The 14,067-nt window shown below is 41.6% G+C and overlaps 1 protein-coding gene across 1 annotated transcript in view; it reads left to right on the plus strand.

Moving 5' to 3' along the window:
- Positions 1–13,565: 13,565 nt before the first annotated feature.
- Positions 13,566–14,067, plus strand: part of LOC309447117 (myosin-4-like) — a gene marked incomplete at both ends in the record, with an annotated part of 35,092 nt that continues 34,590 nt past the window's right edge. Inside the window, 2 exons of the mRNA XM_082067424.1 lie at positions 13,566–13,769; positions 13,867–14,010. Coding sequence (XP_081923550.1) covers positions 13,566–13,769; positions 13,867–14,010 — 348 coding nt within the window. The remainder of the gene's footprint in view (positions 13,770–13,866; positions 14,011–14,067) is intronic.

Raw genomic sequence — 14,067 nt, forward strand, 5'->3', positions numbered from 1 at the left:
ATCTGGTCTTGGCCACTTGTTACTATTCATTTTGTCTATTTGGCAACAGGCAGAATGTACAATCATCATCATTTTATTAGCTGAATGATTCTGGCAGGGAAGCCAAGCTGGTTTTTTCCCCAACACACTTTTTTTCTCTGTTGCTACTAGATAACGTCCCAAATAAACAATATAATTTGCTCTTGTACAAGGAGACAATAGAGGTGTGAGACCAGCTCAAAGTGGGAGCAAACTGTATAATTTCAATTGTTCCTGCCTTTACTTCTTCTCTTGCTGTCAGAATTGCCTTCACAATGCTAACGTACAAATGATGGCCTGGTAATGAATTGCTTTCTTGTTTGGTTGCCTCAGGAAGGAGAAGGAAGCAGAAGACCTGTCATTTAATGTGAAATAGCCTCACAGTCCACAGGATAACAGTTCTTGTCAGTAAAGTGCACAGAGTATGGATTGCTGCCTTTACAATTGCTGAAAAAAAGATAGAACAAGAGATTTAGGATAGACATCAACTTTTCCCCAAAATATGTGAAAATACACAATATATATCATCGGCCATTTTCAGTAGTTAGCTGAAAGACATCCTCAATGCCCATGTTCCTGTATTACAACAGAAGCTCTTCAAGATGTGGGCTAGTTGACAGCTGTGAAAAAACCTTGCAAATATATTTTTAGAAAGGAATGTCTCAAAGATTATCATTAATTCTATCTGGCCTTGGTGCAGCGTCAAACTCACACGCAGTGACACAGAAAATCAGCATGCAATGTCATACACTTCTGACAAGTTTAGTTTCTTTTGCCCTCACATAAATTATCTTTCACCTTTCAACAGAGAAGAAGATGCTGAGAAGGCTGAGAAGATGAACTTTTAGTACACGTTTTCAAAGTTCAGTACATTTGTTTCTATTAAATGCAGGAACCCTTGCTGAGTTCAAAAGCGTACTTGAAGATACATCTTTCCATGAGTATGCATTTATTCTGCTGCCACTGATCATTTGAGCCTAAAACTCAGTTTGTCTAATCTGAGAAGGGTCATGGAGGAATTCTCACACTTTTGCTCATGGAACAGGGGACAGTATGCCAAAAAGCTTTCAACAAACAAGACACCACCAAGTGAAACGGTGGGGTCACCATGGTATTAAATTGCAGTGAGTCGTGTTGCAGTTCTGTGTCTTCTGGATGGTGTCTCTTTTTCTCCTTCTCTCCAGAATCAGTCCAACACAATTTTGCAAATAGATGATTTAAAGCACGGGGGACAGGCTTTATCCCATAATGAACACTAATAATGTATATGATAGAGTACCTTTGTGGTTGTCAGAGACCAGGATACAGTTCAAACCTATGAGCCTAAAGGCCAGGCAACTTTGTGTCACTGAACACGTAATGGAAGAATCCTACATGAGGGCTAGAGCCACAGAAAATGATATTTTCAGAAGCTGTTTAAATTGATGAGGCCAACTAGAGGCAAGTTACCATTCTTCCCTTTTCATTCTTCCTGATGTATCCCAATAACAGCAACACAATAACCTATAAAGATGCAGTGATAAAAAGTCTGAAAGGTGGATGGTATGAGGAACAAATACGTGTCTGCTTAAAGGCCTAGGAAAAGGGGGTTGGGTATGAAACATGAGAACAGCTACACTAGTTTAGACCAAAATGTCCATCTGTCCCAACAGTGTCACACAGGTGCAGATCCAGCAACTTATCAAGCAGCACTTTGGGGATTTACACAGGCAGGTGTACTTCACCGGCCACTTGTACTACGCAAATTCTCTCTTCAAGATCATCCAATTGAGAAGATACTGGGTAACTGTAGCAGGATCAAAGCTATTTAGTGCTGTGAACAGGTGTGGTGTTGCACCCCACACTAAATGCGAGGAACTGAGGAGTCCTGACAGAAGCACAGGAACAGAGAACGCAAACACTGTTCTATCCACAATGAGCAAAGAACTTATAAGATAATCAAATGCACAAATTTTCCGGGTTGTCTTTTGCATAGTATCTAACCTTTCAGCTACCAAGACAGGCTTACATTTACATTTCATATACTGTTTGACGAAACCAGAATTATGAGACCTCATGAAGATGTTGTTTGCATGACGATGCCTTGATTGATCAGCCCATGTAAACAGCAGAATTTACATAAACCATGCAGATGAATCAGCTGGTACAACACACGTTTAGAAACTGACACAATAAATGTGTGGCCCTTTTCTTAACAGAGAAATTGCTGTAAAAGACTCCAGCCATACTTATGGTTTTGATAAATTCACATCTGCATATATAATGTGAAAATATGTACTATGAACAACAATATACCAGTCAAGATGGACAACAAACTCATCATATAAATATCACATCTATATTTGCATAGATATATACAGTACTTCTAGAAATCACCTGGTATGTTTACCTGAATTGACTTTAAATGTACTTTCAACAAATCTTCCTGGTACATGACATTTTCTGAATCTTTATATTAAACCTGTTCAGTTGATTGTTTTTTCTACTTAAATAAACTTTGAAGGTTCAGTTTATCTAACTAGAAGTGGAAATTTTCAGTTGGTCACAAGTTGTCTTTTGTATTTCATTTGCCCAAATGAGACATTATTCCCCCACTCATACAATGGGAAGCAAGGTAGACATCGAGATCCCTGAGTCATTTAGATCCCTAACGCCTTACTGGGATGCCCCAGAAAGTCACCGTGCTCAAGGACACACATACAGCCTTTCCGTGTCTTTATATATTCCTCTTCTTTCAGTGTAATGGCCCTGCAGTCACAGGAAAGCAGGTCTATTGGATGGTTACCAACATGGGACACGCTCCTTGGGAATAACACTGAAGTCCACGTGTATCCAGGAACTTGGGAGGGCTCTTAAAGGAAACTATATGCTCTGGAATACAAAAAGAAGTAGCATTTGTGGATCTGTCTGTCTTCTGTAGAAGATAATGTTCCTCCTCAGACCATTCCTTATTTTTTTACTCCTTCATAACATCCTCACAAGAAGAGTCACAAGAACAATGGGACTGCCAGCCCCTTTCTGGCACCACAGCAGAGTGTACACCCCATGCTATTCCATTTCTGGACTTGGCAGTGCTACTCTCCAGCCACCATAGCCCACATTGTGTCCAGATCACAACTTACCCTCTTGTGGCCATTTTGGAAAAATCATAGAATCATCAAATAGTTTGAGTTGGAAAACACCTTCAAAACTTCCCCAGACCCCCCCTGCCATGAGCAGGGACATCTGCACCAGCTCAGGTTGCTCAGAGCCCCGTCCAGCCTGGCCTGGGATGTCTCCAGGGATGGTTCATCCACCACCTCTCTGGCCAACCTGGGCCAGGCTCTCACCACCCTCAGGGCCAACAATTCCTTCCTCATGTCCAGCTTGAATCTCCCTCCTTTAGTTTAAACCATCACCCCTTGTCCTGTCACAACAGGCCCTGCTAAAAGTCTGTCCCCATCCTTCTTATGGCCCCTTTTAAGTCCAGAAAGGCCACAATAACGTCTCCCTGGAGCTTCTCTTCTCCAGCTGAACCCCCCAGCTCTCTCAGCCTGTCCTCCAGCAGAGCTGTTCCAGCCTCGGATCATTCCTGTGGCTCCTCTGGCCCCTCTCCAGCAGGTCCATGTGTGTCCTGTGCTGAGGACCCAGAGCTGGACCAGCACTGCAGGGGTCTCACAGAGCAGAGGGCTCTGCGCTCTCCTTTCTTCTCTCTCTTCTTGAGGGACTCCTGGTTTCCCTGCTCCTCACACAGGTTTTCAGAGTAGACTGTACCTGAGACAAAGATACAATGTGCCCTGAAGGTTGTATGGACCTGTCTCCACCATTCTAGTTCAGTGGTTGCAGTGATGTTTTATATTCAGTATTCCAGAGGCATAATAAATGGCGTGCAGAAGTACAGGGCTGATTTACAGATATTTGGGGTTTTCTGAGGGAGGCAGTGTCAGACACCACTACCCGTGCAGAAAAAGGAATGAATTTTTGTCAAAATAAAAGTTAAAAGTCCTGGTTAAAAGTTCTTCATATCTGCCGGCAGCAATCACAAATCTGAGACTGCCATCACTGATAAGGGTAGTTTCTTTTGGCGGGAGGAGATATGCACAGTCTAGGGGTGGTTTGCCAGTATTCCCGAAACTCACCATCTGCACCACCTGCAGTCCCTTGTTTCTCAGCAGCCCAGGCCTTCCCCTAATGACCTGTGAATTCCCTCTGGAAGATCATCCTTACTGCTCTTCCTTCATTCTAAAGGTGCCCTTTGAGATAGTCATTCTCACCTACCTTGCAGTCAGATGCCCTGCATAGGTGTCATCTATTATACCTCTGGCAATGAATCACATCTCCTTTAATCTGTTTTGAACCATCATCCTACTATTTTCATGTGTTGTTGCATAGTTCTTAGATAAAAGACTCGGTGAATATATCTATGACACTCAGGATATAATAAAGATATATTACCTTTTCCACTGAATCTTTTTCAAGCTGGAGAACCAAAGTCTACTTAGTCATTTCTCCGGTGAAGGTTATTCCATACCAGTCATTTTCTTCTATTCTTCTGCACATCTCTTCTAAAGTAACTTAATCTGACAATCTGGCAAACAGATACTATATTTCGAAAGCATCATTAGAACTGATTTTCAATAATTCTTGAAATATTGGGGAACTGCCAAAGGGCAGGTAGTAACTTAAAATTCTATAAATATTATAAATGTTTGTGACACTTTAAACAGTGCTGTAAGTAATAATCATGTTGATAGTGATTTGAGACAAACACTGGAATACTTGATATGCTAAAATAAATACAGTAATTCGTACTTTTTAAGGTAGCTTAAACTGTGTTGATGTTTATGAGTTTAGAAGTAATAATACTAATAGCACATATATCTGTTTCTGGTCTTCATTTATATGTATATCGGCAAGCTAGAAAACTACAAAACCAAAGCGGTAAGCACTACACGGATTAAAAGTTGCTTAATTGACAGGTGTTCAAATGATTCTGTATGTGTGGGGTCATCAGGGGGTGGATGTGCCTTTGGAAAGGATTGGTCCTTCACCGTATTCTGTTTTAATAAAAAGATGACTCAGGAGAAAGCGCAAAATCACATTTCTTACAAAAAAATTAGATGAGTCATATATAAAGGACAATATAATTGCTGAGAAAAAGTAATCATGGTTCCATTATCCTCACAGTTCAGCTACAGATGCACTTAATTAAAATGCAAATGTAAGTGTATATAGCAAATAATGAAGAATGCAACCTGTAAATAGTGCGTGTAAGTTCCATGCTGCAACCAGCACAGCTATTTTGGATATCTGATAGAGAGCAAGTTGTCAAAGAAAAAGACAATAATAATATTATCTGTACATCTGAGTAGTTATCATTGTCATTTCATGTCTGTGCTCAAACTTCAGGCCAGACTGCGACAGACTGTGAACAAAAACAAACACACAAAACCAAAAAACCCCAATAAACAATGTAATAAAAGCATTGAAAAGCATACTAAAAGACTCCAAAAGCAAAAGAAAAGGCCTAAATAGGATGTCTCAACACCGCATGTTGCAATGCCAGACCTGAAGGAGTCCATTTGCTCTGACAGAATCCAACATATGCTCTGAGATATTCTCCTGCTTCCTTTAAGTACTACAGTGTACCTAAATATTAGGCATCATGAACATAATTCAAAACGAACAGCCAATGAGGTCTGTGGAAATGCACCAGGGACACGGTGAAAGGACATCTGAGCCAACTTAAAGTGATGACAACGACACATCTGAAAATCCATCTCCTTCCAGATAGGGACCTAGGTCGATTTACAAAGAGGTGATAAGATTTCATGGCCTCTAAAGTTTAAATCATCTTGTGACAAATACTACTTTTTCTGACTTTAAAATAAAGAAAAAATGAGGTAATGATGACAAATCTGCTTTGCCACCTCACCTCCCGTACAAAATTACTTAATGGTAGGAGCATTTACCCAAGATGTAAGAGACTTGAAATCAAATCTTACTGTTCCTTGAGGAATTCAGGTGCCAAGCTCCCATTCCCGTAGCTATATGGCTCTCTGCAAGCTCACAGCATGTGCACAGGCCCATGGAGGAACAGATTAACATTCTCAACAGGAGTGCTTGGGACACAGGCAGAAAAGTGGTGATGACTGGTTAGGAAATCCACCTGTTAGCTCTACATGCTAAACCTCATTCAAAGGCCTTTTCATATATTTTATAGCAAGCAACCACTGTTTAAATAGCATAAATGGACAACTCCTCGCTGGTGAATCTAGAGAGCTGTGGTTATCTCTGGCTCTCTTGTATTTGTTCTAACTCAGAACACTTTGAATTTTTTCTTCGTATCAGAGCAGCTTCAAGAAAAAGGATGGAGATGTTCATTCCTTGCTTTCCTCATTGTAACTATCTTGTAATTGAGTGATAAATCTGCAGAGTAAATTAATAATAATAAATGTGAAATGATCCTCATGAGAAAAAAATTAATCCCATTTTTACACACAGAAATGGGCTCTAAGATGACCATCACTACTCAGAAGGCACCGCACAGAACATTACCTTCTATTTTTGTAATGGTTCAAAAAGGGAAATCAATTGGCTTTGATTATTAGGAAAGGAACGGAGCACAAAGAAAAACTATTAGATGAGTGTATGAAAATATCATGTACTCACAGCCTGAATACTGCATGCAGTCCGAACTGCATGAACCCAAGAAGAAGATGAATGAACCAGGGAAGGCTTAGAGAAGGACAACAATAGTGAACAAAGCAATGCTATCACTTCTGAATCAGGAATTATTAAGAACTAAAACATGGGTGGAAAAACAGAGTAGACAGGAAATAATGTTTCACTTTAGATTATATCAGTTTTTCAGATGGATGGCTCAGAACGAACTAAAGTGGTTGCTCTTCATACATGCAATTAACTTGCTGACACAGGATGTTGTAAATGCCAAATGCTTACAGGAGTACTAAAATGACTGACTAATTTCATAGAAGAAATCCATGAAGAACTATTTAATCTAAAGGCGTAACATTTTCAGTCCCACTTACTTTAGTGTGAATGCAAGTTTTTGCTTTCTCTGATTAATAGGTCATATACTAAGACGAAGGAATAGAGAACAGAAATATGGGATACAGGTCATATGGCTAAGAGTAGCCAACTGAAACCATTTTAGTTAGCCCTGTGTTTGACAACACTCTCAACTACATTCCATCCCCCAGCCAAAGCTCTTAGAAAATGCTGATCTTCATCTCTATGTGTCATCATTTAAGCACCTAACAACACCACTTAGACATCTACACTTAGAGAACACTGCTGCTTCTACTCACCACCACCTCCATAACTAACATCCAGTAGCTATGACTGCTTCTAGTCCTGCCAGGTCTAAGATGAAGCCAGTGAGCACCTCCAGCAAGAGAACTCGAGAGTGATAAGGCCGTTGCAGAAATGGCAAGCACACACAGACTTGGGAGCTGATAGTCTAAGTGGACAGAATAGTCTATAAATAGTCTATAAATAGTCTATAAAAAGCAAGCAAACTTTGTGACTGATTCCTAAGCTAATCTAGGGCAATAAACAGCCTAGATTAAGCAGGTACTGCAGACTTGAAAATACATAGTGCTCAGCACTATGAACCTGAGGAACATCAAGGGCAGCTCATATACATGGATAGTTTGGGTTAGAAACGGGTCAGGGTCAAGGACCCAAAGGTGGTTAAGGACAGACTTGTAGGGAGCATGGAAGGACTGCAGGTGAACATGGGGTGGGATGTAAAGTAGGAATGAGGCCGGACATAGTTATGTGTAGCAAAATCCCAACATTTGAAGAAGCGTACGTTCATGACCACAGAGAATGAAAAGAGGAGTGGCAAACACCATCCTACCATAATGTTCTAACCCCACACAGCTTCTTCAGGCAAATCAGTGTTCACCTCTTTACCCGTGACAGGCTCAGTTCACAGTATGCTGCCAGTGTTGCCATTTCAGTCAAATATGAGTTTGCTGTACTGTCATCACACTAGTAACCACTTGTTTACCACATGGCTTACTAATGCTTGCCCTCAAACAGGTAGTTCAAAGGTGGACTGGCTTTGGAACATGTGGTATGGATAAGCAGTCAGTACATAAGATGCAAAAGGGCATTTATTCAATATATGAACCAAATCTTCAGAGACAACACACAAAACCAAGCATTCACTCTTTCACTTTCTACCTCAGTGAGACATCCTCATTGAGACAGATGGCAGTGGTGATAACACTGGTCCAACGGTGTGTGCTGCAGTGGAAAATGGTTACAAGAGGTCAAGGACACAATGGAAGGATGATGGTGAGCTCCCACTGGTAGTACCTTACTGTTACAGGTGGTGAAGTGGGAAGTTCTGTCAGGAGTGACAAAGTGTCAGTAGTTGACAGCCACCTCTGAGGGGCACATAGTACTTATTTGGGGACATTTCTCCATTCTGGAGAGCAGAATTTCCTCCTCTACACTCACGACTCAGCAGGCAGTACATCTTCCTCCCAAAGGTCATCACCATGTCTAACTAGAGCTTTTTTTTTGTGAAAGAGGTCTCTGCCTGCACAATCCTAACACATCTGGTATCCAGCCAGGTTCCAGTAAATGCTTGTGCCTCCTGAACCTCCTTCCAAAACTGTTGCACTTCCGTGATGGAGCATGTTAAGTGGTGTTAGAATGCATGGCCACCTCCTCCAGTCCCTCCACCGCAGGAATCATGCCTGGCCACCGGTCTGGTGTACAGGGACCCAGGGTCTCTGCTCTGGCTGAGGGACACAGCTGCCACTTTCCCATTTGTGGCTTCAACCAGTAGTGAAGTTGGGCACTTGTCCCAGAGTCACACACACAGAGGACACTGACACAGGTGGTCACAGAGACTGCGACAACCAAGGTGGTGCCATCGAGAGGACCCACATCACACAAGCACAGACACGCACATCCCCTTCTCCTCTGTGACTGGCAGAGGCAGGAGCTCACTATTGCAGGAGCTCACTATTGCAGGAGCTCACTATTGCAGGAGCTCACTATTGCAGACACATACACACACAGTCACCAGGTTCACAAGCACATTCACAGCTCCCTCGAGTCCAGCACAGCCTCTCGGTCCCCAGCGGCCCTGCTCGGACCCCAGCCCTCTGACGTGCCTCACAGGTACCTGCTCGATGGCTGGCCCGTGCAAATATGCAGCACACATACACATTCTACTCATCCTGCATTTAGTAATAACAAGAAGACAGGACAGACTGTGGTGACAAGATGCAGGGCTCAAGCCAAGCACACTGACTAGGCCCATTTTACATGCAACTCACCCTTTTACACTCTTGTCTGTTTATCCCCCTCTTTGTTCCTCTCTGCTCCCCCTTCCTCTGCACATCCCCTGATGGGTTTGTACAGCCCTGTCAGTTCCTGCACCCACCCCAAACCTGTCTGGGATCTCCCCTGGTTCCCAGTCTTATCACTCTTGAGGTTCAGGTTGATCTTCCTGGAAGTGGCACCTGTAGTTTCTTGATAGCCCATCAATTACTGTGACTGGCAAGGTTTGTTTCTTCTCATCATCTCCATGTTTGTTTTATCTGGTCTGTGTCTCTGTTTATATTGTTTCTGCTTCTTCCTTTTATTTTAGTTTCCCACCTGACAAGGTCCCTGATCTGGTAAACTTGCTTGAATAAACATTTTCACACTCTCACATGCTTCCATCAAGCAGTGTGACTGACCAGGTTTGGTTCCCATCACCTCCTCCCTTGGCATTCACCAGTCGGGTTTGTGTCCCAATTCTTGTTCATGGCTTCCTCCCTTTCTTACTGTCCCTTGTGTTGTCAAAAAATGTCCTTAATCAGATAGTCTTAAAGGAGCAGACACTGTCCTTCCACATACCCTTACAGAGAAAGTGAAAGTTATTCCGGTTCAACATTCAGCCTGCTCCATGACATCCTATGTAGGATGATGGAGCCAGGCTCCTTCCTGCAGGCTGAGACCCTGAGTATGCCTGCAGGTCACAGGTGCTGTAAACCTACAGACCAGGACTGCAAGTCTCCCTTGTGGTCCATAAGCTGGCAGTTGTCCTACCCTGTCCCGACCTTGAGGGTGGTTTCGGGCTTGCCAGCACTCCATACTGTGCTATAAAGAAATTCAACAAGAGAAAAATTCTGCCTCACCAAGTCTTCCTCCTACTCCATTAGCACATGCAGATAGACAGAAAGGAGACGATGAGATCTGTTAAAATCATAGTTCATAAAGAAATAATTGTGCACAATTAGAAAAAAAAAACAACTTGTTGGTTAAAGCAAGATCTTAAACACTTAAAGCAACTGTTGCCTTATTTGGTATTATCGGAGCTGTCTTTGGGTTCCTCCATCCTGGCACAGCGCAATGTGAAAAGAACAGGTCAGTGCAGCTGACTCCATACAACCTTAAACCAATCCTGTCTCTGAGTAATTAGCAGAGAGATCAGAGCTTCAACACGTTTACAACTAAAGAGTAAATTATTATTGACCAAAAATAGAGTGCTTGAATTCTGTGTAGGCAGGAGGTTACATATAAAGAGCCGCAGCTGAAGGCAACCTTATTCTTTGTTACCTTCGCATCTCACGGTAAGTCCCATTTGCTTGCTTCATACTCTAACCAGGGCATCTCCACAGATGTGCAAAGAAGCGGAATATCTAAGGGCATTTTCCTCTCATTCCCCACTTCTAACATTCCAGGTCATGCTTTACATGTAACGTCAAGGTTATACGACCCAAACCCCTCCAGTGTGGTGGCACAAGCAGAAGCAGAAAAGCCATAATTTGCCATTCCTTGGAGGGGCCCTCTACAAACTTTGCTACCCCCAAGCACGATGAAAGGCTCAGGAAAGCTAACTCTGAAGGCAGTTTAAATTGATTGGGAAAATATACGTAATGTAGCTAATCTTTTCTTACACATTAGATTTATTTTCCGCAGATCACAGTAACATGGGGAACACACAATTTTAGGTGTGATTTGGCTTTAGCACAAAAGTTGTCATGCTCTGTGTACAGTTCAGCTGTCAGGAGAGACTACAAAACATGTATAAATGTTCAATAGGCCATATGCCCGAGACAATGAATTGGTTTTTATTTAACCCTCTCTGTTCTTTCTTTAACTGTTCCACACAGATACTGCAAGCAGATTCTTTCCTGGGCTCCCTGAAGGTAAGAGTATAACAAATAACATGTAGTTTTGCTAATTGATCCTGAGCAATATGTGAAGCTCACTCAGGCAAGGGCAGGTGGCAAAAGACCATGTTGTAGAATGAGGTTCACTGAAAAGGATATATGCTGTTTGAATCAATATGAACATATGTACAGTTCTCAGTACGAAATACTCCATTTCTCTGGAAAGAGAAGTGACAGATAAGCTTAGCCAAAAGGACGTGAGCGACAGTCACAGTAATGTCTTTTCATGGTGTTACCTGGGATCCTGGGGCTTACAGATGATTAAAATTCACCCCGTGCCATCTGCACAACTGCTGAAAGCCTGAACCTGAGGTCGTGTTCAGAGAGAAGGCTCGAAGTACAATTCAAGAAGGATCTAAGCTTATTCTGCCTTAAGTTAGTTTCCTCTGGGGTAAAGTCTAGATCATTACATGCTGACTTTGGCTTATCACACAGGTTCTGAAACTAGAACAAAGAGTCACCTTCACAACTAACTTAATATACACCATTCCCTATTAACTTTTCTGGGGAAGGTTAGTGCTTGAGTGACTGGGAGAGTTAACCAGAGCAACAGAAGGAACCATCCACACATGTGCCTAATACCAAAAAATGCTCACTGAAATTGAAGCTGAAAGGGATGGAAGTACAGGTTACTGTCCCAGAGAATGCCACCTTCTCTGCTCATCAATGCATAAAGATCTAAATTTTACACTATTTCCTGTCATTCAGTAGTTTAACAGACTATAGCCCCTTCTGATAACCTATTGGCATTTTCTGATGCTGTGTTTAACCTTTTCATGGACACTGTGAGATAATTTCTCTCTTTCTTTCATGTTGCATCCCCTGAGCCACTCAGAGGCAGAATCATATAAGCAAAAATGCTGAGCACTGTATACACAGAATAATACTTTCAAAGTAAGTTAAAGGTTCTGGGTTCTGTGCTTTGAAATTACTGGGTGTTAGAGGTTCTTGAGAGATGCAGTCCCTCAAAGTCTGCCAAGGTGCATTTCCTTTAATAGAAGGGTTTTGCCAAGAGAGATCTGCACTTCTACAGCAATGTGTCCAAAATCAGCATTGCAAATGCCTTCAGAATCCTTTCATCATTTTCTTGCACATAAAATTATCCCATGTTGATTGTTTCAGTACTATGATCCCTCGGAAGTACACGTTGAGTTGTTCAGTTCTGTCCTTTCATCCTTTTTAGCACCACAGTGCATCAGACAGCCCATGAAGTACCAGGGCTTTAAAATTGTTTTAATACTTTTTTGCTAGCCTGTATAGTAATTTGCCTGGGGAATAACATTCTGTTTATTCTTCTTATTATTTATTCTTATTATTATTATTTATGCCTACATTATTTCTGCCTGTGTTATTTCCAGATGCTCTTGGATTATCCACATCAGTCCTTCTGACTATGGCAACCAATAGTATCTACTTCTGTCGAAGAATTTCTACTAGATATTGCTAAAAATGTAAATTAAAAGTGAACATAAAGTTTTCTGAAATATTTCTACTAGCCTGGTACCTATTGGTACACATCAATTGTCTTTTATTGATTCATAACCAATATTACTCTATATAATTAATACGTTAAACCTCAAAGGTACTTTGTAATATTACTCTATATAAGTACTCTATATTACTCTATATATTACTCCATATTCCTCTATATTACTCTATATGATTAATACATTAAACCTCAAAGGTACTTTGTAATTGAAATTCTTTGAAATGTTCTTATCAAGTGTTTATTTACCTAGATAATTTTATGCTATTATTACCTACAATATACTTTATATTCCTTTATTAGCTAATTTTGCCACAGATCTGAAAATACATTTTCTGTTTGCTTCATATGCTAAACAGGCTTGGCTTTAGATAGGTGATGACCCTCAGGATTTGTTCCAGTGTTTGGTACAAACAGAAACTAGTTGAACTTTCACTGCCTGGTATTAAAACATAGAAAATATAAGGGTGCCAAGAATACCTACACTTAAAAATCACGCGTGAGAGCCAGTCTGCTTAATTTATGGATCTTACTTGTGTCTAAATTTCTAGATGTCTAATGACACAATCTATCTAAGCAGCTATGTGTATGTGGCTTTGAGAAGTATGCGGCTGTGCAGCTGTGTGAATAGCAGGTGAAGGTACAGCAGGAGAGGCTTTTGAAACCCCACCTGGGTGCACAGGCAGCCTGTTGATGCTGGATGTCTTCAGAGACAATGCACCTCTGTCTACAAAAGGAATTTACTTTATTAGGATGTCTTAGAGTTGAGGCAGAAGATAAGCACCTGACAGCATGACCGCTTTCTGGATAAATGTAAATTACAAATGCAAAGGCTCTCTGAAACGCTTCTGAATTCCTACAGAGCAACTTCGGACATGAGTTCGGATGCAGAGATGGCAATCTTTGGAGAAGCTGCTCCCTATTTACGGAAGTCTGAGAAGGAGAGGATTGAAGCCCAGAATCGCCCATTTGATGCTAAGGCAGCCTGTTTTGTAGTGGATGAAAAGCAAATGTATGTGAAAGGTACCATACAGAGCAGAGAAGGTGGCAAAGTCACAGTTAAAACACAAGATGATACAGTAAGTGATACCAGCTGTTACTCATACATGATCAGCCAGTTCAGGCAGTTCCCTGGCTTAGATTTCTTCTCCTTTTGTTCCCTTCTGGTTTGGTCAGACTGTGACTGTAAAGGATGATGAAGTCTTTCCCATGAATCCTCCAAAATTTGATAAGATCGAGGACATGGCCATGATGACCCACCTCCACGAACCCGCTGTGCTGTACAACCTCAAAGAGCGTTATGCAGCCTGGATGATCTACGTAAGTACCAGCAGCAGTCTTCCTTTGGGGAGCTGGGAGAACTGCTCTGCCAGGCTC

The sequence above is a fragment of the Streptopelia decaocto genome (assembly GCF_964273445.1).
Source record: "Streptopelia decaocto genome assembly, chromosome: 16".
In the NCBI taxonomy this organism is placed as follows: domain Eukaryota; kingdom Metazoa; phylum Chordata; class Aves; order Columbiformes; family Columbidae; genus Streptopelia; species Streptopelia decaocto.